Here is a 24482-nt window from a genome sequence, read left to right as displayed (position 1 = left end):
CCTGGACAAGTGCTCGGTCACGCTCATGAAGTACATTGTGTGCTGAGCTGGAGTTCAAACCCAGGCATGGCACAAGGACTATCCTATCAAAAACTCCACTGGAAAATGCTTTAAAGCAGCTGGAAAGCAAAGAGTGGGCTGAGAGAGGCATGGACTTGGGGAGGAGGAGAGGAGGGAGGCTGATAGGCAGGTGGATCTTTTCTCACTCTGTCTTGTGCTCCAGTGGCTTTTGGTTGAGATAGCTCAGCCCTTCTGCAGCTTTTACAGCATCCAGCCCTCATCAACAATAGCCCATCAGATGTTAATTTTAATCACCTTCAGCAGACTAATGAGGGCAAGTGGACCCTAAACTCTGGCTGATGATGCCTACACAATTCTCTGACAGAGAGAGGACGTCCTTCTTAGCCCATCAAGCAGTAAAAGTAGTCTTGAGAACCTGGGGCCACATCATTATGCTCTTTATTACATCTCATTAAGACTATATGTTATAGAAGTAATATTGTGGAGTTGGACAGTGCCAAGCCAAGCAGGTTTTACCATTCTGCAAGCATAGGAAAGTTATTCATCACTTCAGCTTTATTTGCTAACACAATTGTCTTTAAAACAGTCAATCAATGTACTATGCAAGTAGAAAAATTCAAATGCACAATAGACTGACCAGTAAATAAAAATCAGATTAAAAAGTCTTAAAGTCAAAAGACATTTTAAATCACTATAGTTCTGCTTCCTGAGTTGTCAGGCTTTTAACATTTCACTGACAGATACAGGTGTGTATATATATACATATAACATTGTTATGAGATATACTTCCAAGTGTGTAATTGAATAATACTCAATGAAAATTTATATGCAGACCTACCTGATTATTTTATAAATTATTCAACCAATTAGTGACATGATAATGTTCCGACCTAAAGAACAGTGAAGTCCAGCTGCACAGGGCATGAGGCAGAGTTTTATAATTCATCTGAGTTTTTTGGTCCTTTGGTGTCCAGACCCAGCTTGGACATCATTTATGTACCTAAGCAGTTTATACTGGTGAATAGCACAGCTGCCTTGTCAGAGAGCTAAGTCTTCCACAATATGAGCAGCAGAAATATTCACAGTGTATAAACTGGTGCTTTATCATTTCAGGTTTAAACAAAACCACCAAAAGAAAAAATCTAGACTAGATTCACTAGAAGAGAATAGGTTTTCATATTTCTATGACCTGAAGAGGGGGACATGGGACAGGAGTAGAGGTTGTTTCTTTTTGTCTACACAGTAGAAAAATATCTCCTCAGATTTACAAAGGTAAAAATGTTTCATTCATAGGTGACTCTTCCCCTCCTGGTCACTGAAGAAGAAGTAGATTACTGAGCCAACAGGAAGAAACATTTCCCAATATTACTGACAATTAAGCAAAATAACAATTTTAAAGCTCTAGGAAAAGGATATATATGGTGAAGGATTTTTTGCATAGATGAAATAAGTGAACCTGAGAGCAATGCAAGAAGGCAGTGCTGGCACAGACCCAGGAGGCACGATACAAAAACAAAGCACAGCCAGGTGGTCTGATAAAACAGAGGCAATTGGCAGAGCCCTCACAAACCAAAACTAATGTCTTGGCTGTCTTTGATGACAAAAGTTTTAAGAACTTGTTTAATTACCTTCTGCTTTGCTTTCCAAATGGTACCTAAGCAGCTTATCCAAAGTGACCTGTAAATTGTATGATCAACTCTTTGGTTTGAGGTAAAAAGCAGGAGGGGAGGCAGGCCAGGGTCCTTGTGTGGACACAGGCAAGACCTAAACCCCAGACACTGAGAACCTGAGTCAACAGCAAGAATTTCCTGAATTTGGATACTACTGATGAACGTACCAGTCAGCAGCAAGGACTTCTGGCTTCCCCCTGGCACTGTGTGGATACCCTCTCAGCTGCCAAAATCAGGGTACAAAATTAGGTCATGTCCTCTCTTCCTCTCTCCTAGTGCATTGTCCCCAAAACACCCAGCTCCCCACCATCCTCCCAGCCGAGACCTGTCCCCTGCCTGCTGCAGGAGATGGCCTTGCAAGGATGAAAGAGTTTGCAGTGGTTCCTGTGCCATTGGGAATATACACACACTACCGTGCAGAAATCCCTGGTATTAAACATGAAAGAACTGAGCCTAACAAGGAGCAGGAAGAGTGATATTTAAGGCAAGAAACATCAGACATTTTAGAAAAAAAATCCAATCCGGTACAGAAAAACAACTTCATAAATCAGAAAGTGACAGAATCTGTCCCACTGGAAAATCACCATGAGAGAGGAATTCTTGCAAATACATCTCTGATTTGAGAGATAAAATTAGAAAACACAGAGTTGACTGTTGTGAAACTGTCTTTGCATATTCCAGTAATTTATAAAATTCAGATAAGTGCCTGAGTTGATGTCCTCATTTTTCTGAGGACAACAACCATATTGGTACTACCTTTAATTGGTCCAGGACGTCAACCCTGAACTTTGTGCTGTTGATCCAAACCAGCCAACATCAAGACATGTCAGTGCTGGTATGAGCACAGAAATGAAGTCAGTACATACTCAGTTTCCTAAGGAACTTTCCCGTTAGGCAGCAAACAGTATCCCTTTGCTAAAGACTCATACCTGCTTGTTTGAGGAAAAGCTCTATGAAAATACTGCCACCATTATTTGTGGGAAAAATATCTCCAGGAAAAAATTTAGTTGTGGCAATCCAAATTATAAACTTTAATCCACGGAACTCAGGAACTGAGCTGGAATGAAGGAAGGGAAAATGCTTTCCTCTTAAGAAAACTTTGACTTTTTCAGGAAAAAAAAAAAAGATAAAAGAATGTTCTGGTCCCAAATCACAATATTTTGTTTCTAAAAAGTGGCAACATAGGCTTAAGGACAGGAATATCTGCTTCCTTCACTCTGGAAGGTAGTCTCAGATCCTGTCCTTTTCCATAAATTATGCTTCCATTATGACCCCCATCTTTCTAAAGACACACAGGAAAATAACCCAATTTGTTTCAGTTAGTTAGCTTCAGTAAACCTTCCTCCTTGTTGGACAATCATAGATTCATAGAATGATTTGAGTTGTAAGGGGCCTTAAAGATCATCTAATTCCAGCCCCCTGCCATGGGCAAGGTCACCTCCTTGCACTTCCACCAGGTTGCTCAGAGCCCCATCCAACATGGCCTTGAACATTTCCAGGGATGAGGCACCCACAAGTTCTCTGAGCAGTCTGTTCCAGTGCCTCGTCACCCTCACAGTAAAGAACTTCGTTCTAGCATCTAACCCAAAACTACTCTCAGTTTACAGCCATTCCCCCTTGTCCTGTCACTACATGCCCTTGTGAAAAGTCCCTCTCCATTTTTCTTGTATACTCCCTTCATGTACCGAAGGCTGAAATTTAGGTCACACCAAAGCCTTCCCTTCTCCAGGCTGACCAATCCCAATTCTCACAACCTTTCCTCATAGGAGGGGTGCTCCATCCCTCTAATCATCTTGGTGGCTTCCTCTCCCTTCCCTTGACCTGCTGCCCTCAGTGCTTTGGGTCCAGCCCAGGACACTTTTGGTTTTCTGGGCTGCAAATGTCTGTTGCTGGGTCATGTCCAGCCTCTCACCCACCAGCAGCCCCAAGTCCTGCTGGGCAGGGCTACTCTTGATCTGTTCATCTGCAGACTGTTGATACAAGGAGTTGCCCAGAGCTGGGTGCAGCCCCTTGCACTTGGTCTTGTTAGACCTCATGAGATTCCCAAGGGCCAATTCTCATTGTCCAAGTCCCATTGGATGCCATCCCATCCTTCAGGTGTGGCAACCAATCCACTCAGCTTGGTATCATCTGCAAACTTACTGAGGGTGCACTTCATCCCTTTATCTATGTCATTAATGAAGATATTAAATGGTACTGCAGCCAGTATGAACCCCTGAGGGGCACCACTTATCATTGATGTCCCTTGGAATTCTGAGCCACTGACCATCACCATTTGGACCATCCAACTAAGTCCTTATCCAACAGTATTTGATCAATCCTTGTAAAAAAAAAAAAGTTTCTCTTACTAACATTTCTATACTGATAAAATAAAATAAAAGCATATAAAAATTGTATTTTATATATGTATATACACAGAGACCCATATGGATTTGCAGTAATTAAATCAGTCTAAAGAAACTCCTTTTGAAATAATTCCACCATGTAAAAATGAAATAATGCACAAGGTATAAAAAGATATCACCCATATAGGTACATTTCTGATAAGAAAAAAGAGCTGTGTGTGCATCCTCCCTCACTGCCCATCTCATCCCCTCCAGTAATAGTTATGTGTTAAAGCTTTTCTGCTGTAATAAAATATCTTTTCATTAATATTCTTAATAAAAATCAAATTGAAAACTCAACTGCTCTGTATTTTTACTGTATTTTTAAGTCCTCTGCTCCTCAATTGCTCTTTTTATCCAGACAAAAAGAGCTGGTACTCTGTTTTTCTGTCACATACTCTTACCTTAAAATCACAAGTCATCCTGCCCCATCCAGAACATGAGGGCAAACACACACACTACGTAAAATTCCATGTAAGACCCAGAAACAATAAAATCCATCATTTAAAACTGGTATAGTATTTCTGGCTTAAAAAAATAAATGTAGATGAAGCTATATTCAGCACAAGGTAAAAACCATCCCCTGGGAAAAAACTGCCTACACTGTAAACCAGAATAAATGCTGCAATATTTATGAGTATTGTGGTGCTGGGAATCCCCTCTGAGAGCCTCTGACTTTCACCATGCATTGATTTTTATCATAAGCTGTTCTAAAATTAGAAGAAGCCATGATCTGACAAGTATCCTTTATGTTTTAGTCCTAGAGATGAATACCATGAGGTACTTTCTCAGCTTGAAACTGTTCCAAAACCAGAGGCACTAATCTGACATATTAAACTGAACTTATATAAAGTCTTGTGTCTTTACATCATGCAACATCATTTATGGCATGCTGGGCTGTGACAGCTTAAGTTATGAAAATGCAGTATCACGCAGCAGATCAGAGCTGGCTTTATAGCAGGTCTCTTGAATTTCTGCATCCAGAAAGAATAAATTTTACTGTGGGAGCATTCTGCAAAGAACCCCTGCAGAGCAATAGATTAAAACTGGATTTTAGCATTTATGTCCTGCTCAACTATGAATCAGGAATTAGAATTGATAATGGCAGTTATCCATCAACAGCAGTGCAACTGCAGATGAGCCGGAATAGTTTTATAGTTAAATGGAGTTACTTTTTATTATTATACTTGAAGAAAAGCTCTCCTATTTGGAATGTTTCTAGGCTCTAAATAGGGAATGATCAGATCCATGCAGATCATCAACATGGGTGTGGAAGATGCATTTGAACCCCTCTCCATATTTCAGACCATCATTCTGAAACTCTGGCAATGGGCTGGAGCAGTTCACATTGCAGTGTCCCCCAGAGAAGAGCTGGAAGGGACAGCTACCAGAGCCGGCAGGACTCTGCCCCGCGGTTCATCGTCGTGTTCGCCGCGCAATTGAACGCCTTACGGAACTCCTCAAAGTTGCTCATGGCTCCGATTACTCTGCAAAGAGAAAAGTGATTGACATGCAGGTTGCCTTTTGTCAAACACTACAGGTCTGCAAGTGTTTCAGTGTTTTCATTTCAGGCTGAATTTTCAGGCTTTCATATAATTTTTTCCACAAATAAAACCAAAAGGTTCAGGAGAAGGGCTCCCAGTTAAAGTTAATATGAAGCAAATATTGTTTCATGCTTTGAGAAACATCTTGCTTTGCTAGAAACTCGAGAAAAAACAAACTCATTTTGTGATACTGTGTCCTTTAGAACAATTTTCTAATGTAACTCTTGGCAGCACAGGTGGGAGATCAGCAGTAGCTGTGCACAGTGGAATTCTTCTCCAACCCTGCCAGACAGCTGCAGTGCAGCAGGCAGGAGGATGTAAGCATACACTGGGGTTGTGCTGGCAGTGGGGCTGTGCTGGCACTGGTTTCACGAGGCTCCAGATTCTCCTAACAGCCTGCTCTGCCCACCCACACACATCCACACCCACACACACCGGCTCCCTGGGACTTTGCAGGCTCTTGTTGGGCAGCTCAGCCTTGCACGTGTGAGCATTTCAACTCCTCTGATGTTTTGGAAATATATTTTCTGAGCCTTCTGCCCTGAGCAGCTCCCAAGCTCTCTTGCTTCTACCACAGGTGGTGTGATACTGAAAGGGCAGCACAGTATCCCTGCCTGACACAAGCTGGACAATGTGTCTGCATTCCAGACTGGCACCTTTAGGCACAGGAGAAGAGCTTGGTCTTTGCATGCAGTCATCCTTGTCTCCTGCTTTCATGTCTGCATCATTTAATGCAGTCAGAAACTATTATTTTACCTTTGCTAGATTGCAATTGTGTTGTTTGCTGTTTTTTTCTATGCTTTAAACCATCTTGGGATTTACTATTCTGAAACTTGCAATGGTATTAAAGAGTTTTCTGAGTTAAAAGCAGAAAAAAACATCTCCTGTGATAGTAATTGTATACCTTGCCTCTGTTATGCAGCGAGGAGGCATTTTTCTGTATTTCAGACAATCAGCTTCTCAGTGTAGCTCAGCATGGTAGAAAATATTCTTATTACATTTATTAGACTTTCTGTGAGTAAGAAAATTTACAGTCATCTGGCACAAAAATGCCTAAAGGTCAGTTTTGTAGTAAAGATTAGGTTAGGTTTCTAATAAGATATGCAGCTTTACTTTAAAAAAATTGCAGATACATATTCAGGGACTGGAACAGCAAGAGCTGGTCATGCAGAGCTACTGCTGATTTGGTGGGTGTCCTTCCTGCCATGCCAGGGATTTCAATCTGAAATTGGCATTCAAAAATAGCAAAGACACATGCTAATACTGAAAATCTGTCAATTAAAAACAAGTAAACACGGAGTTTATCCAGTGAAAAAAATCTTTTTGTGTGCATGCATGCCACTTTTCTACCCATGGTTTGATTCTGCCATGCATTAACTGAAATCAGAGTGGAGTGTCTGGATTTCATCCCATTGAATTATAGTAGAGACACCTTTCCTTGAGCAGGTCACACTGGCCTCCCTTGGTAATCAATAGAAAGATGTACTTGCAGAGTCTAAGTAATTTAAATTTATTACCTGCTGAAAGATTATTTATATATATATTAACCCCTAAAATGACATTTCCTTTTTGACTTTGGAGAGAAACTGGTGTGAGTAGTTCAGACGCACACACCTGTGCTCAAGACATGTGTTGTTCATGTCTATAATTTTTATTGTTACTTTTATGATTGCTTTTAAAAGGCTGTTCGAGCTTTTTGGCCAGAAAGAGCTGTCAGCATTGGAGCTAGCTGTATTGCAGTTATGCTTATAATGGTCTTGGAACATAAATTAAACCAAGTTGGGAGATAGATAAGACAATATTTTAGCCCAGCTGATATGATTTGCAAGGAGACAAGCACCACTGCTTTTCTTCAGTGAAGAAGCAGAAGCCAGTTCTCAGTATCTCACACAAAAAACTAAGAAAAAGTTTTGTCTATATTTTCTAGATCTCAAATTAATCTAAACTTCTCTAAAATTTTATTTCATAGCCTGATGCCTTCAGGAGTTTTCCTAATAAATACTCTATCCCTAGAGTTCCATGTGTATCACCATCTCATGGGAATGTAGCTATGAAACGATTCAGAATATAAATATACATAGAGGTAAATAAACCTGAGGATTTTAAAAGACAACAGATGGTTAATTTATCAAAATCTTAACATGGGCAGGAATTATGAAAATAATATGTCTGTAGGCTGAAGTTCAGCCTGATGCTCCTGTCCTCATTGTCATGACATATTTTCAACGTTAAAAGGCACACAGATTTGCATACTGCACTGCTTTTACCCTCACTAGCTGGTATAAGACTTTTTTAGTCAACAGAAAGTGGTGGGATTCTCTAGAAGGCAAATAATCCACTGTATTGTGTGAACTTTGTTGTGGATATAACATCCTTTGTCCAAATAAAGACGTAATGTAGTACTTGACCAAAGGCAAACACAGAATTCTTAGTTAAGTAAATGCAACCAACATGAATCCCAAAAAAACCAACATGTTCTTGGTGAAGAAGCAGAAAAATAAACTCTGGCTTCCTAATTCCTATGTAGTCTTTAAAACTTTCCCCCTTCCCATGGCAGGGAGTTCATGGGTGTCTGTGGCTGGAGGAGCCTTTTGGCAAGGACAGACTCCCTCTCTTATGGCTGGATAACCACAGCTCCTTCAAGCAAAGTGTCACTTGAAGGCCAGTGGAAGAGTTTGGACTTGAACTGAACTCATAGGACATGTTTTGCTTTGCATTATCAATGTAATTCAAGGTCGAGACTTAGGAGCTTTTAATGAACTCAGATTAAATCAAGGACCCTCCTTATATTCACTGTTTTCTAAACTAGAATTGCTTAGGGAAAGAAAGTGATAGATGAGGCATTTTAGGTACTCAGGCCATGATTACAGGACATCACAGGGATCAGAGTGTGTTCTGGTTCAAATGCTTTTGAAGGTAGATGCAAGCTCCTCAATTTTACAGAAGAGCATTTATAATAGTGAGAGATAAGCTAATAAGACCAGTTCAATTTCCATCTAAACCATGAGCACAATCCAATTTTGTGCTTGCTCTTAAACCCCTCTTAAAATGCTATATTTCTGCACTTCTGTTCTGCAGTGATTGATTCTGTGTGTACACTGAGGAAATACCATATTTGCACTACCTGAACTGAGGAGGGCTGTGAGCTCCAGTATATATTTGCTCCCTCGCAGATTCCGGTCTGAAGGAGTTGCATCTTACCTAATAAAATAAAATTTTTTAAAAATATATATATATAAAATAAAAACACACCAAAAAAAACCCAGAAAAAGGCACATTGCCTGGGATGACTTTTCATGCACAGCAAAATGTAATGTCACTGTTCTTAAGATGTCTATTACTTATAGACATCTTTCATAAAATGGAAAGACACCATAAATTCCTACTTAGTTTCACCTTTGCCAATCTGCAGCTTTCTCTTTGTATATTCTCTTGCTTTTCAAATCCCCTAATGGATCCAGTGTCCACCCACTGTTTTTCTCTACACACTTTTTCCCATCATCTTATCACAGTCACTTTACTAGTTCTTTTTTTGAAGTTCTTTATAATGGTAGCTTATCTGTCAGCTTGTTCTGCATCTCACACCTTAATAATTACCAAACATGCTTCTTGGTCTCAAAACTATGTAACGTGTATAAAAGGTACACATAATGATGCTTATCATCTCTAGAATTGCTGCTCTATTACCGGATATATTTATGCCATGTTGGAATGTCAGTTTCTTTTGAAATTACACATCTTCCACATTTCCATCAGTGGTCCCCAGTTCCCTGTTCCTGATAAGACACTTAACCCAATCATAACTGATCAAAAAACAGGGTAGATAGAACATTTGCACAACTGAATAATCCCTCTTATGCTGTATCCATTGCATGAAAAATCTCCTTTAAACTGCCCCTACCTTACCTAAGCCTCTACATTAAATGTTCCTATCAACAAAATCCTTTAAGCCAGATTGCCCATAGGATTTCAGTGGACTTCAGGGCAATTTTGTCTGGCTGAACAGAGTTATGACATTTTAAATAAGTCTGTTGAGTGTCTTGAGCTTTGTGGAAATAGACTGAGCTTAAGGGTTCCTTACATACACTGCTCTCACTGTGCATGTGCCCTCCCTGTGAGGGACCACTGGACATATGATTTCTGCAGTGGTCCTGTAAAACCCCCAGATGCTCCCTATAGCTTCAACATTTTCTTGTTGAAAATGTTATTGTCATGTCAGAAAAACTGACATGAGGAAAAACTTAATTCAGAATAAACAATGAAAGTGGAATATTTTCTTTGTTCAATACAGTGAAACTAAAATAGCCATAGGCCCACAGACTGCTACACTGACTCTCAGCAGAGAAATTATTTTCAGCCAGGACTGGTTGCATTGGGTCCTGTTTTTTCAGTTTGGGATGATTCATTCCTTCAACTGGTGGCAACGTTTTATAGCCTTTTATTCTCATGTAGGGAGTTTGCCTCAATTTGTTTACCCAAATAAATAATTTCTGATCCTCTCCCTCACTCTGTTTCTTTCTAAAAAACTCACATCCCTTATGAAAGTTTTGTTGCAGAATATTTAGTGTACAGATGGGAAAAAATAAACTAGGACTTCCTTCACTGCTGCTTAGTTTCCTTGAACAATGTACACAGTAAAAAATGGTGTGGGTTAAAATTGAAGGAGGCTGAGGAGCCAATGCATGCAGGAAGACCCTTTTAGTTCAGGGAAGTAGAAAAAAGAAAGAAAGTTGCTGTGACAGCACCGTGCAAAACCAAGAATCATTTCAGCAGTTCTGGCACCATGGGTAGTTGAGGACAAAGAGGGAAAGAGAAAGAAATAATAATTGTGGGAGAAGTCTCTGCTTATACTCTCAAAATCTGGGTTTGGGGGATGCAGATTGTTGAAAACAAGCAAGCTCATCTCTGCACTGCACATTGTTCAAGTTAATAGATAGGGATTTGAAACACATTTGTACTACTCACATGGGCATAACTCAGAAAGAAAAGCTGGTTATGTGTGAACTCAAGGCCTGGCAGTAAAGGCTCTTCTTCTCCTCCCCTCTTTTCTGTAATCCATTTCCTGTATGCCTGATAAGAAAGAGATACTAAGTGCCTTTCAGCAACATAAAGATAACCACAGCTCTTTTTTTTTAATTATTTTTGAAATAACACGATGTTTCAGATATTTTCCATCTACTTACCCTGAAAGCTTCTCGCAAACCTCCATTATCTGCAATGTTTTCTGCCAAAGTTCTCTTCCCTTTCACCTTGGCAGAATGAAAGAACATCAGTCATTTGACCCATTTCTGAACTTCCTACTTGATCAACTTCAAAAAGAGGGGGAAAAATAAAACATGGCAAGGACACCTCAGTCAATTTCAACTTTGGTTAAGAAAACTGGGTTTCCATGTGAATACTGCCAGTAAACTATTTTCTGTGATGAGTTATCCTGGCTCTGGTCATAGATCTCTGTAGCACAAAATATAGTAGATAGAATGCACTTAAGAATCCAGCCCCTGATCTTTGAGCTGAATGTCAGTAATTTTCCCCTAAGGACAGTTTATATCTGGTGACATGTGACATCCAGTAGCCTCTTAAACTTTTATCTAAAAGGCTATCTTTATTTCTCTACATAACTCTTAATATGCTACTGGGATGCTAAAATAACTTCTAAGTCATAACATAAATAAGCTTAATTAAATATAGCTGTCAGAGACAGAATCAAAATTGGTAGTATATTCAGTGCTCTAAAAATATCTGCAAAGGAGATTCCTGTTGCTTCTCCTGGGTATTGATTCCAAGAGCAGGAGCAATAGCAACAAGAATGTGTTGTGGGAAACTGCACTATATAAACTTTGTGATGAAATGTCTCCTGCCATTACCAAGTGCAATATCATTACAAAGAAATCCTACTTGCTGCTGAAGTGGCATTATCTCCACTCACCCAGCCTACTCAGGTCCTTGTGTTACCACCTGTATTTGTAAATAAGCAGTTTTACTCTCTCCTGTGCCTCGGGTAAGCAAGATAATTGAGCATGGCTTTGAGCAGGGCTCTGAAGGTCAATGCTGGCTGCAGCCATCAGCTCTCCCGTGCCACAGGGATCAGTACACTGGGGTTGGCATCAGGACTCAGTTTCAGGACGGTAAATGAGGAAAAAATTCAAGGGAATGGCCAGGAACTTGTGCACAGCCCCACACTCAGCAGATATGAGCACCCAGATTGGGCTCAGGACATCTTACTTGATGCCTTGGCTACAATGTTACAGGAAAAATGGGAGCCACAGAGGAAAGTGCACCCCTTTCTTGTCAGCTCTCCCTTGCCCTCAGGAGGATGGGGATGGAGGTGAGAGAGAAGTTTTTAGGACAAAAGGTGCTGGGACACCAGGGAACAGATGTGCACACAGCTGCCTCGCCTTCCTGCTCACACATTTTACCTGCATCAGGCTTGTGAGGGAGACTGACTCAGAGCACAAGATCAGAGTAACCTAACAGTGGCACAGGGCCACAGGCCAGCTAAAAAGTGGAAGAATTCTTTCTGCTGATCTCAGACAGCTGTGGATCAGGTATTTGAGACTACTGTGCACAGAGAGTCTGTGGTAGGGATCACAGACCATGATAAGCCCTTTATTTGATGAGATGACTCTATGCGATTATTGCACGCTGAAGCTATTTCTATGACCACTTTGTCTTTCATTGGGTTTCTTTTCTGGAGACATTTTTATTGTATACTAGATGAGAAGGAAGAAGAATAAATAGGTTTCTTGATCCATGAAAAATACTCATACAAGGGTAAAAAACCTGCAGAGTACTGATATAAATGACAGGCCAAATGATAATTAAAAAAGGCCCTTGCTTGCATAGCTCTTCAAGCAAAAGCTATAAGATATGGTAGAAAATTGGAAAAATCTTCTATCATCTAAAAAGTGCCTTTGCTTATCCTGTCAATACAGAAGGAAAGGGATGACAAGGCTGTGGGTAACAGGATCTCTCTAGTAAGCCCATGGACTTCAAAGGCAGCATCTACACTGGGAAGAAATTCAGACCTACCTCATCTCAAGAGACAATGCAAAAGTTAAAGGGGATGGCCAAGCCAATGGCAGAGGCATGGGAAGAGCTCAGCCACATCCTTGGGGATGGTTTTAAGGATCTTCTTTGAGTGGCATTTTTGTAATGACAGTTTTTGTCCTACAAATATTCAGGAATGAGCCTGAGAATTTTTATTTGTAAATTAGCTTATGAAGTATTTCAAGTCTGAGTTGCTGTACTTCAGACTGGATCACAATATGGCTTTGTTATCTCTGAGGTCAGCACAAACAAGCCTGGGAAAAGTGCTAGAATTGTTGATAAGAATTTCATGGGGCCTCACTATTCTTAAAAGGCAAAGATGTACTAATATTTGTAAAATGTAGGTAGAGGTGATAGAATTGAGCGGAGACTGGAGTATGTGTTTTATCCTGAAAACTAAGATTAAAATTGTGTCCCAGACAACATCACTGGAATTTCAGCTATTCATTTCTGAAGGTCTGGGACATACCCTGTTTATCTTCATTTTGGACACACATATGAATGTACACATCTTCAGGGAAGCCCCTACCTTTGATAGACAACAAAACAGGAACAATTCCCTTGCACTTTCTCAATTTTTTCTAGGAGCTACTGCTGTCATATTTGCTTGAATAAACATACAAATGGGGTCTGTGTGCACACATGGAAAAAATAGCAAGAGTTGAATCTGAAATAAAGAAGGGCTTATGCATCCATTTTATAGCTGCAATAAATAACAGGAAGAATTGTTAAAGGAATCTATAATACATGCTATTATATTCTTTCTAAAAGAGTGACTGCTCAGTTTTCATTACAGATCTCATCTTCAGAAGACATTTAACATGCTCACAATAATTAGACCAGCTCTGCTGAGTGACTTCATCCTCTTCCTCTGATTCCAAAATGATGTGATGGGGAGGAATGGTTTAACCCTGTCACCAGAATGTAGGTAGTGGTATTTGACTGGACTAATCAAACCTGACAGACAATTTTTAACACAATTATTCACCTCAAAAAATCATTTGTTGTGAGAAATGAAGTTGGTAGTTTAATATTCCAATATGTTGGGATTTATAAAAAGAGAACTTTAAAAAAAGAAAAAAAGCACAACAACCCAAACTGCTCATGTACCAATGTTTTCAGTCACTGGTGGTTTACATACATGTAAGCCAGCTTGCTTCCAGTAGTAATTGTTGTACTGATTAATCATGCATTTTGTTTTTTCTTTAAATTTTTCTTCAGAGTCAGTCGTCCACCAAGGGTCTAAATTTCCATTTTTGTCATATTTCCGACCTCAAAAAGGAAAAAAAGAAAACACATGTTTTTGCAGGAAAAGGCTTTTACAGTTTAGGAATCTATCACCTTCACAGAACTGAGAGGTGAATGTTCTCATGTGAGTGTGTGTACAAAATGGATAGGGTCAGCAAGCAAAATATTGACCCCACTCAAATCAGCAGTGAAAAGCTGGTATTCCTGGTATTCTATTTATTGTCATAATTTCCATTTGCAGAAAAATATAGTAATAGCTAATAAATTCTATACTACATTTTATAATTACATAGTGTAAGAGGCACTTAGCTTTCTTGCCAGTATAATTGCATTTTTCATCCTCAGACCATATGTCTTTCATTCTGATAATATGATGATAACTAATTTATTATTAATTCTTCACTGGATCAGGAAAAAAATCTATTTCATACAAACTTCTAAAGCTTCCACAAGGTGACAAATTCCCTAGAGATGTATTTATTTCTGTATTTGGAAGGTAAGATTCTGGCAAGGAGGGGTCTGCTTAAGGAATCAGACTTTAGGTTCCTTACTGACTGCAGGAGACAAGGTGGAGATTAGGTGCTCACTTACACAAGGTGTGAGCTTATGAAGAAAAAAGTCTCCATTCTGGTGTGTTTGCTGAGAAACACAAAGTGTTGTAGAGCAGTGTGAACAGGATACCAGGATATGTGGGGTTTTTGGGTTTGCTGGGTTTTTTTTTTTTTAAGGTATTCGATATCACACAACACAAGCAGACTCAAAATTACTCCCAAGAGGAGGAGGTTCAAGTTTCTTTCTTCCTGCATCTCCCTCCTCCCCCCTCTCCCCTAACTTTCTCTCAGGAGCCCAATTTTTAAAAGCATTTTGCTGAGACAGCCAAACCTAGGTAGTGGCAATGCCCCACTCCACCCAGTTTGTCAGGACAATTGCACTGACATTTTATGACTATTTTGTTTCCCGTCTCTCTTTTTTTTTTTTTTTTAATATAATTTTAATATTTTGCAACACCTTTTCTATATCACTCTTGTTCCAGTATTGTATTTTAAAACTTGTGCAATTATCATTTGAAAAATGTCAAACCTGATATGAAAAGTTTTCTTAGTAATTTTTATCAATCAGAAATTATCTCTTTGTCCTTCCCACTCCCCCCTCCCCCTGTTAGGACTTTCAGAATCTATTGCTGATTTAGTTTTCATTCAAGACAAACAGAAAGAATTAAACTTGCGGTATTTCTTACCAACTAAAATCCAATTCAGACAAGCACGATTCCTTGTAAATAAATCTAATAAATGCAAGTTTATAATTTTTTCACACAACTCAGCACTATTAAAAAAACCAAAAAAATAAAAATGCTACAGCATGTACAAGTCAGATTTCTAATCTGTCAACTCTGTAAATGAAAAAAGTTATCAAAGTGCAGTCCAATACTCACCATTGCTATCAAATCCATGAGTAAACTCATGGCCAACAATCACTCCTATGGCACCATAGCTTAATGACCTGTAACACGAAGAAGGAGTTTCCTCAGAAAGTGTTCACAGCCATGAACATTAAAGGACAAAAGACCTCAGGAAAGAGCATTATTGATTTAAAAATAGGCTGAGGAGGCAGAGGATATGGGTCTAAAAATCAGACCTACCCAATTTTGACTTAAAGTCTTAATGTTAAACTCTTGTTTAAAAGTAACATTTAATCTAAAACTTTGAAAGCATTGTGATGGTTCACTCTTCCAACCTTATCCAAATCCCTTATCAGCATCATATGAGCTCCACCCTTCAGCTGACTGAATTCTGAATATTCTGACTGGGAACAGGACAAAGTTATAGCTGTAACTACTCTGAAACAAAGACTATCTTTTGTAAAGCATTAACAGACCTCCATTCAGTTTTAAAAAGAAAGATCATATAATTCCCTTGCACCTGCCCTGGAACAGGACGTGATACACAGTCAGATCTAAGGCACCTGGGAAACAGAGTAAAAAGTAATACTTTGTGTTCCTGACTGACAATTAATTATATCTTCCTTATTGTATCCCAATAAGCATGCTTTTAGGAGAAATAGGGATGAAAGAGGGAAAAGCTCAGGGCTTTTTTACACCAAATGCAGTGGGCATCATAGGGGTAGGTGATTTACTCAATGTATCTTTCATTTGTTGAGTTACTTTTTGTGATTTTAATTATTTCAGTTATTGAGATGCTATACCTCAAAGTAGCTTATAGTATTTCTAAGACATTGTATTGAAATAAAGAAAGGCAGAGGGTTTTGAAATAACATTATGGGACCTAATGATCCATAATGCACTAATTGCTCATCTCAGTCATGTCCAAAAACTATTATATCATTTAATTCCCTCTGCTCCCATGAAAATCCTTCACTTTGTTTTTTTTCTTTCCCGAATGGTACTTTGCATGTGTTAAAATCTCCCCTACTGCTTTTTAGCCCAAGTATTGTTACAAACCATCTCCAAAAAATGCAGGTTAAAATTATACGTTTCAGCAGTGGAAATACCATCCTTTTGTGTGACAAGTTTGTAATCTTGTGCAGCACACAGTGATAATTACCCCTAATGAATGCACTATGTTAGATTTGTTTTCCATATCTGAAGTAAAGGGGTTATACAGGATCTTTTGCAGCCGCAGAAGTATAAAAATAATGGCACAAAACATGTAAGAGATCTAGAAGAAACAAGCCCTATTACTAGTGATGCATCTTATTTTTCCTCTGAGGTTCTTTGTCTCCATGAGTGGAAAGGACAAAGAACAGGCTGGTGTTCTGCCAGTCTGGCTCCTTGGAGCTTTCCTTAGCTCCAAAAGATGGGCTTAAGGTTGCAGTGAATTTTGGCCTTTGATTCTGTGAGCCCCAATGCAGCATTTTGTCCAGCTCAACAACATTTTTTCCAGAAATCTTCCCAGTTCTGTTCATGCTTTTGAGTTCTGGGCACAGCTGGACAGAGATGGAAGGATTAGGTGCAGCCCAGCAGATACCATATTGAAGGGGAACTTTCTGGGAGTGGGGAGGCTGAGAACTGTAAGGAAGCTATGAGGTCAGGTAGTTTGAAGTCTCTTTCAGTATGACACTGAAGACTGACAATTGTGACTGGTGGCATTTGAGTGTTATTTTATTTAATGTACTGAGATGTAAAAGTGATAACTAAACTTTGCTTTTTGCAAATTGATGTAACGGGGTTTTGGTGGTTGTGCTGGAACTGGACACTAAAATGCCACTAAATGTTAAATATTTGCTAAATTAGTTTTTCAGGTGACTTTTTGGTGGTTTATCTTCTCCACTGAGATGTAGTGTTTCTTCTAAGCAGACAGAAAACATCCAGAATATTTCAAGGACAAAAGCAATCTGTTGTCTGATATAAACCAGCTACATTTGTTTACTAAATTACATTTTGATATGTACTCAAGCAAAACCAATTTAAGCTAAGGTAACCTTTAAGGAAGAGAAATGAGCAAAGTATAATACTTTAAAAGAATCACAGTTTTATCACTATGGCAGAAGGTCAGAATACAGAGAAATCAGAAAGCAAAGCTGGTCTGCAATAACTATAGCAGAAAATAAGTTCACCTTAACAAGAAAGGACTTTCTTCTATCCCCAATTACCACTTACAAAGTCACCTGGCCCACAAGAATTCTCTTTGAATATAAATTAATTAGTTCATAAATGAATGTGTCTTTCTACATATATTGCCAAATTTCCTGTTTACAAGGACACGATCCAGACTGGATGATAGCAAACACAAAATGTTCTAAAAGTTAGATTTTTTTTTTTTTAACAATGATTTATTAAGGATATGTTTCACCAGAAACTGGCTTTATATAACTGCAAAATAACTTTCAGAAACTGCCACCAGAAATTTTTCATGGTCTTTTCCTTCCCTAAAATAGAAAGCTATTGAACTGCACAAAAGCAGTGATTTTTCAAAATTTAATGTATGTGACCTATAATTACCCTTCCTCAGCTCCACTGGCACATGGGCCTGCTCAGGCAATCTCTGATGCACATGAAGATATTCTCATGCACCTCAACAGACAAGGGCCCACTGCTAATCTTAAATATTAGCAGAAAGTGAACAATACACTGATAATAATTGGCCTCTCAGGGTATTCACTTCTGTTCAGGAAGTGTTAGTTATCTGATTTACAATTCCTTTTAATACCTGCCATGTGCACACTGCTGCAACTGCATGCTGTAGCATTGAAACACTTCCACTTGGGTGCACTTAATTAGCAATTCCTGTGAGAAATCAGTCATCAGTTTAAGACAACAGCAACACATATGGCTCCCAAGGGAAAGAAAATATCACACAAAGCAGCACTTCTCAAAGTCAGCCCTTCCAGAGGCAAAAGCAGGATACAACAGGAGAGAACACACAACCCAAGGACCAAGTGTGTTCTACAGCAGGACAACACAGATTTCCTAGGGGCTACCTTTCGTTGCCTTCAGCACCACATCCTTCTTCTCCACACCCTCTCCTCTGTGTATATGTGTTTGCAATACCTTTCCCTGTTATTCCTCAGTTCTAGGTGGATGAGGTTCCCTTGAGCACTACTTACCTAGGATACTCTGTTCCCCAAAAGAAAGGCTTTTGAAGTTCTCCTGCTGGGAATCCTGCAATAACAAAAAAGAAAAAAAAAAAAAGAAAAGAAAAATCTAGTGAGGTCAATTGAATACAGCTGAATAGCTGTCACAATGCCCAAGGGTTTTGATTTTATGACATCATTTGTCTGGTTTCAGAAGGTTTTTCAAGGGGACCTTACCCCTGGGTGGTAGAATGCAATAGAGAGGATCCCAGAGAGGCAGCAGAGGTCCTGCCACAAGCAGGTCTGAGTAAATGCATGTGTTCCTGTGAAAGATGCACCTCATGCTTCCTATGAAGAGTACTGGATTATCCTCAGATGTTAGCTTAGTGAGGCTCCAGTGAAGAAAGATAAAATGAAAGCCTGATTCTATTTAGTCTATGAAAAACAGAGGTAAATGAACATACTTAGGCACTTCTGTAAGGGAAAAGTGTAGATTATTAAGGCTGTAGGGTCAGCCTAGCTACAGATATTACCTGGCTGCTTCTGGTAGACTAACCAGTTGCCAAAAAATCAGCAATGGAGACACTCTGGTGAGTGATGAGCTACTGATGTTTCACATAGGAATCAGAATTGTTGCTCAAATTCAAAGTCACGGGCTTATTTTTAATTCCAGGGTGACACTTTTGTGCCAGGATACTAAAGACAGTGGAATTGCGCATGGTAAAAGTTTAACAGCCCAAATAATTGCTAAATAAAACATATACCCATGGTCAAAGTTCTTATGTGATGGTGAAAAGTGCCATCCTTCCAGGCCCAAATGTGGAATTTACTGTCTTGTGTCACAAACTCTCATCTATAAAGCACCTGCTTGGAAGGTTTACCCACATGGTCATCATCTTGTTGAGGAAGAACATTTCCTCAACAAGGAAAAACAAGGGATTCACTTGTTTTCCCAGGAACTTTTCTCTACCCTATGGGTCTCTCTTCAAGAAATCACCTGAACACCCAGAACAATACAAAAACCATATTCATTTGATTCTAACCCTATTCAGTTTTCTGTTGATAGTTTGGTTATGGATTTCTTTGTATCTAAGTTGTCAGGCAAGTTCTTTACAACATCTTTAAAAACTTACTTTCAAATGAAAAAAAAAAAAAAAAGAAAAAAACCAACAAACCAAAAAATCCCAAACAAACCCAGTATGCTGAGTGTAATTCATGCCACGTGATGTGGTACAAGGCATGTCCTCCGGGTCTGCCCAGCTGCTTTTTTCTGTTGCTTCTCTATGGCTGCCATCATTCCCTGTCTGCAATTAGCTTATAAAAAGTGTGGGCTTCAAAATTTTCTGAGTGTTGCCTGGGTTGTTTTTTTTTTCTTACTTCTCCAGATGTTGCTTTATTGTTTCAAGCACATAATTTCTTTTCCAGCACTGCAAACCACAATTTTACCAATGTCAAGGACAAAGTTCTACTGATCTAACTCTCCTTGCCTCCCAGTGCACAGAGAAGGTTATTTATTATGCATGTTTTGAACATTTTCAGCAGCAATGGTACACTCACATTTTCAGCAGCAATGGTACACCTGATGAAAATTGCTTGTTGGGCCTTAAGAGCTGTGTTCAGAGCTGAAAATCTAGTTTGAATTGGTTTCCTTCAAACACTGAAATTCAGAAAAGGTTTTGGAAAGCTTAGGTTCTGCTAACTAAATGATCCTATCCCCACAACAACAGAGGAGAGGAACTGTGGCCAAAATGAACAAATGAGCCCATACTGAAGGCAGTGTGAACCAAGGCAGCACAGTCCCCACAAATCATGTTTAATGATCACACAGTCCTGGGTACCTGTCACTGCACCAAGAGCTATCCAGATATTTTAAGGAGGTGCAATTATTTTTTCCAGGTATAAACTTGTCATGAGTTTGCTCTGGTCTGCATAAGAGGTAATATACATTATTTACAGCAAATTAGGTGCAAATCTTTATTCAGGCTTATCCAGCTACACTAAATGTGTCTTCCCAGAACATTGCTGAAACACAGTCAGCTGTGAGTTAAGCCATGAGATAGTTTCACTGAACAAGTCAATGTGCATGAATGCTAGGAAGCTCCAATGCTGAATCTGTTGGTAATTATTTTACTCTGAGTAAATTAACAGGTTGGTAATTATTTTACTCGGAGTCAGGATCCATTTTAGGTTAGATATTACTGAGAAAAGTGCTGGTTGAAGGAGTGGTTTCTTCTTCTGGATATGCATGAAAACACCTCTGTAGTTTGCACTAAAGGAAGCTGAGGAAGTATTTTCAGGCCAAAGCAGAGTCAGAGGCCAGTAGAATGTACTACATATTTCAGAAAACCTCAGGAAATTGGAATACATTATCACCAGTAGGACTTGTTTTGTTTTGTTTGGAGGGTGCATGTTTTTGTGGTTTTGTTTGTTTGTTTTTTGGTAATAAAGAAAAATCTAGGTCTGCAAGTGATTCTTGGTGAGCTAGAAAAGCAAATGGGTCCCATTCTCCAGAGGTCAGCAGCACTGAGGGACTGAGGGTGCTTCTCCACTATTCCAACACCAGAAGGAACACATTGAGAGATGACAATGCTTTTTATGCAACATCTCCTTCAGGCAAGCAACAACTACATCATCCTTGGGAGGACCAAGGATAACAATGTCTTATACCTAGAATGTCCTTGAAATTGTTACATGAGATTTTTCGCCAGACAGTTCCTTATTTTGTGCTGATTTGAATCCCATGATTTAGGCAATTCCCCTGTGAAGCCTGTTTCTTTTTTTGCTTGGCATATTGCACCAAAAAGAATTAATGAAAAAACTCGGAGACCTCATTGTAGGCTGCAGATGCAATAAATACTAATGGGATTATTTCTATGCCACTGGATTTCAAGCAGGCAAATGAGATCTGAAGGAGTAAGACAGACAGACTTCAGGGAATTTCAAATCTTAAGGAAAAGATACAGGCAGTGGGAATGTATTTTGAGCTAACACTTGACCACAAATTTAGCCTGTGTTGTGCATCTTTTAAAGCTTTCTCCCTCTACATAGCCCCAGAAGACAGATACAGGCTGACAGTTTCTCTCTTTATACACTAGATTACAAATGCAGGCCCAGAGTCTACACCCAAGGCCATTACTCACCAACAGCACACAGAAAAAAATGTGTTATCTTATTACAGGCCCCACACAAATTCATTTGCCATCAAGACCTGGACTTGCAGAATGTGCTTTGACTACCTTCTTAAAACCTACCTAAATTTGGAGCAATGCCACTGGGCTGCAGCATCATTCTGAGATGGGCACTGGTGTCACATGTCACAAGAGCACTGCTCTGTGGACAGCTGAGTTCAGGCTGTCACAGAACAGCACTGCTGCTCTACATCCATGCATCTCACTGGTGGCAAGGCGGGACAGCCAGGCTAACTCATCCTCAAGAAGGACTTTGTGCCACTGATCCCACCATGCTAGGGACCAGCTGTTCTGATCACAGCCCTTCAAGCCCAGCAGTTCAAGGAGTTTTCAGCGCACCTGAACAGCTGCTCAAGTGGCCAATTCTTCAGCAGTTTGTATTTGAGCATGTTAGAGAAGACAGCGCTGAAATTCTTTCTAAACAATAAATCATTTTCACATCTCTCTCCTCCTCCACTGAGCTAGTAATCTCAATGTAGAAATCTGGTCAGAGAAACTGTTTTCAGGACTTACTTTATCATGTACACAGGGACTGGCTTGTAATTCCCTAGATCTTCCTTCTTGAAGACAAAAGTGACATTTGCTTTCTTCCAGTCCTCAGGAACCTCCCATGGTCACCAGAACCTTTCAAAGATTACTAAGAGTGGCCTCATAATGGCATTGTGAGCTTGTAGGAGCACCCTGTCAGAGCCCATGGGCTTGTGCTTGCTCAGTCTGTTTAAACATTCCCTGACCTACTCCTCCTCCACGAAGGGTAAATCTCATCTGTTACCAGGTCCCCTGCCCTCATTCAACATTACGATTTCCCTCCACTTGCTGCTGCTGCAGCTACACTTGCAGAAAAGTTTCTTCACATCCTTTGCCAGATTCATGTCCAGGGGGGCTTTTGGCTTTCCAAAGCCCTGTGCCTTGCACAGTGACTGTTCAACTTTCCCCGTAGTCACTGCTCTGGAATGCAGGGGCACCTCAAGCAGTGGAGCCAACACCTGGCTTACTTCAAATATTTCACTGAATTTATGCTGATCTTGAAGCTCTGACAGAACTTTGCCTGCACAGGACTATTTTTAAGGTAATTGAAGGTATCTATCTTAATTTTATCCATGATGTCATTTTCAGCATCTCTCTCCAGCAAGATGCTGTAAAGCTTGTCCAAATGTATTTAAAATTTGAAGGTGTTTTCTTTTTCTTCAATTTTGCAGGGGCTTTACTGCCATTAATAAAACCATTTACTAGCTAATACCTTCTGGTATTATTATACACACTTTGCAGATGCATACCATTACCTCAGTAAAATATTGCTAGTTTACCAAGAAGATGCAAATAACTACATTTGATCTGATAATTCCCTGTAAAAATGCAGAGCAATAATGGATAAATGAAACCAAAAACACATGAAAAGACTCACCAAATCACAAGGATATTTGGAGTTCAAGCCTAAATAGGAATTCAAATTGTATAGTTCACTTACATTATTCAGTTATATTGCACGATGTTTTTAACCGAGCAAGGAAAAACTTTATTCCAAGTTAATGCATTTACAGCTTCCAATAATGAGGTTGGTTTGTTTTAAGCAATTTCTGACAGGCTAGTGAATCCCATAGATAAGTAACAGATATGGGAGACAGCTGTGCTAAACTGGATGATGTACAGGGTACTCTGCCAATTGGTGTGCTAACAGTTCTCAGATGTGTTCAAAAGCTCTAACTTGTTTTTTTCAAGTCATATTCATTCACTAAATGAATTTAGATGTAGAGTTTTAAAGGGATAAGATATAAGCAGAAGACTAACTGCTGGTCAGTAATCAAAGAATATTGAATTCACATAAGGATTTAAATGTGAAGACAGAAGACAGCTGGGATGTTGGTTAGTTGTCTAAAAACAGCCCAAAGGGCTGTTAACCCTCCAAAATACATTTGTTTAAAATGGTTCCAAAGACTTCTATTTAGACTACTGAATCTCATCCCAGTGATGATTTTGATGTTTGGGGTCTAGCTGTCAGTCTCAATGGCAAGGGGCTCCTGAAAGTTTTATCTCAGATAAAACACAATAAAAAACACATTGCTTTCAGACAATGTAAAACACCCCAGACAGCTTTGAGCACCCATATGCAGGTGAGAGAGACCAAACTGTCCGTCATTACATGGACCTGAATCATACACCTTATTTCAAGTTTTATCGTGTGGACAAAAAGGACAGAAAATATCAATTGTGTAAGGCACAGTAACTGTTCCATGCAATGCATGAACACAAAGCATAATTTTATGAAGAACTCAGTGAATAAATTAATTGAAGAGATACAGGGAAGTAATGGTCTTATAGCAGAGGACTCTGCAGCCTCTGCTTCAATTCTTGACTCAGTTTCTCCTTCACCTGACAAGAGGCTTTTTTCTACTCATGAAAAAGAGAGAACCTGGTGTTTACCAACCTCAGTGGGGCAACATAAGGAGAAACATGACATGGTTTGTGGTGCCAAGGAATACTGTCTGCTAAGGGAGTAGGAAATGTGAAAACATCTGTTTCACAAGAAACTTAAATCTTTATTTTATGAGGAAAAAGCCTCAGTGGATTCCCTGGGGTGAGGGAATGGGGGCTAGGGGGAGAAGAACAAAGAGCAAATTCTTCTATTTTATACATTCATAGATAGGAATTTTAGGAAGAAAAAATAAAGAATGGAGGTAGGGATCATGCACCATGGTTAAATAAAAGAGAACAGTGGTCTTTAGTAAATCAGGAAAATTGAAAATGAGGGCTCACTTAAGACACTTAGAGCTTACTTAATAACAGGGCTCAGAAAGTGTTCAGTCCAAATCTGTTAAGTTCATTAACCTCCAGGAAACTAATGGCACACTT

The 24482-nt window shown here is 39.4% G+C and overlaps 1 protein-coding gene across 2 annotated transcripts in view; it reads right to left on the bottom strand.

Annotated features, from left to right (window-relative positions):
* Nucleotides 1–5459: 5459 nt before the first annotated feature.
* PHEX (phosphate regulating endopeptidase homolog X-linked) overlaps nt 5460–24482 on the bottom strand; it is a 94839-nt gene continuing 75816 nt past the window's right edge. For both annotated transcript variants that reach the window (XM_041472390.1, XM_041472392.1), the window contains 7 exons: nt 18478–18532; nt 15347–15414; nt 13808–13938; nt 10803–10868; nt 10585–10689; nt 8744–8820; nt 5460–5562 (listed from right to left, as the gene is read on the bottom strand). In XM_041472390.1, the coding sequence (XP_041328324.1) occupies nt 5460–5562; nt 8744–8820; nt 10585–10689; nt 10803–10868; nt 13808–13938; nt 15347–15414; nt 18478–18532 (605 nt within the window). The remainder of the gene's footprint in view (nt 5563–8743; nt 8821–10584; nt 10690–10802; nt 10869–13807; nt 13939–15346; nt 15415–18477; nt 18533–24482) is intronic.

Source organism: Pyrgilauda ruficollis, unplaced genomic scaffold, assembly GCF_017590135.1.
Source record: "Pyrgilauda ruficollis isolate IOZ18807 unplaced genomic scaffold, ASM1759013v1 scaffold29, whole genome shotgun sequence".
In the NCBI taxonomy this organism is placed as follows: domain Eukaryota; kingdom Metazoa; phylum Chordata; class Aves; order Passeriformes; family Passeridae; genus Pyrgilauda; species Pyrgilauda ruficollis.
Note: the sequence above shows the minus strand (reverse complement) of the source record. Positions and strands in the feature narration are given on the sequence as shown.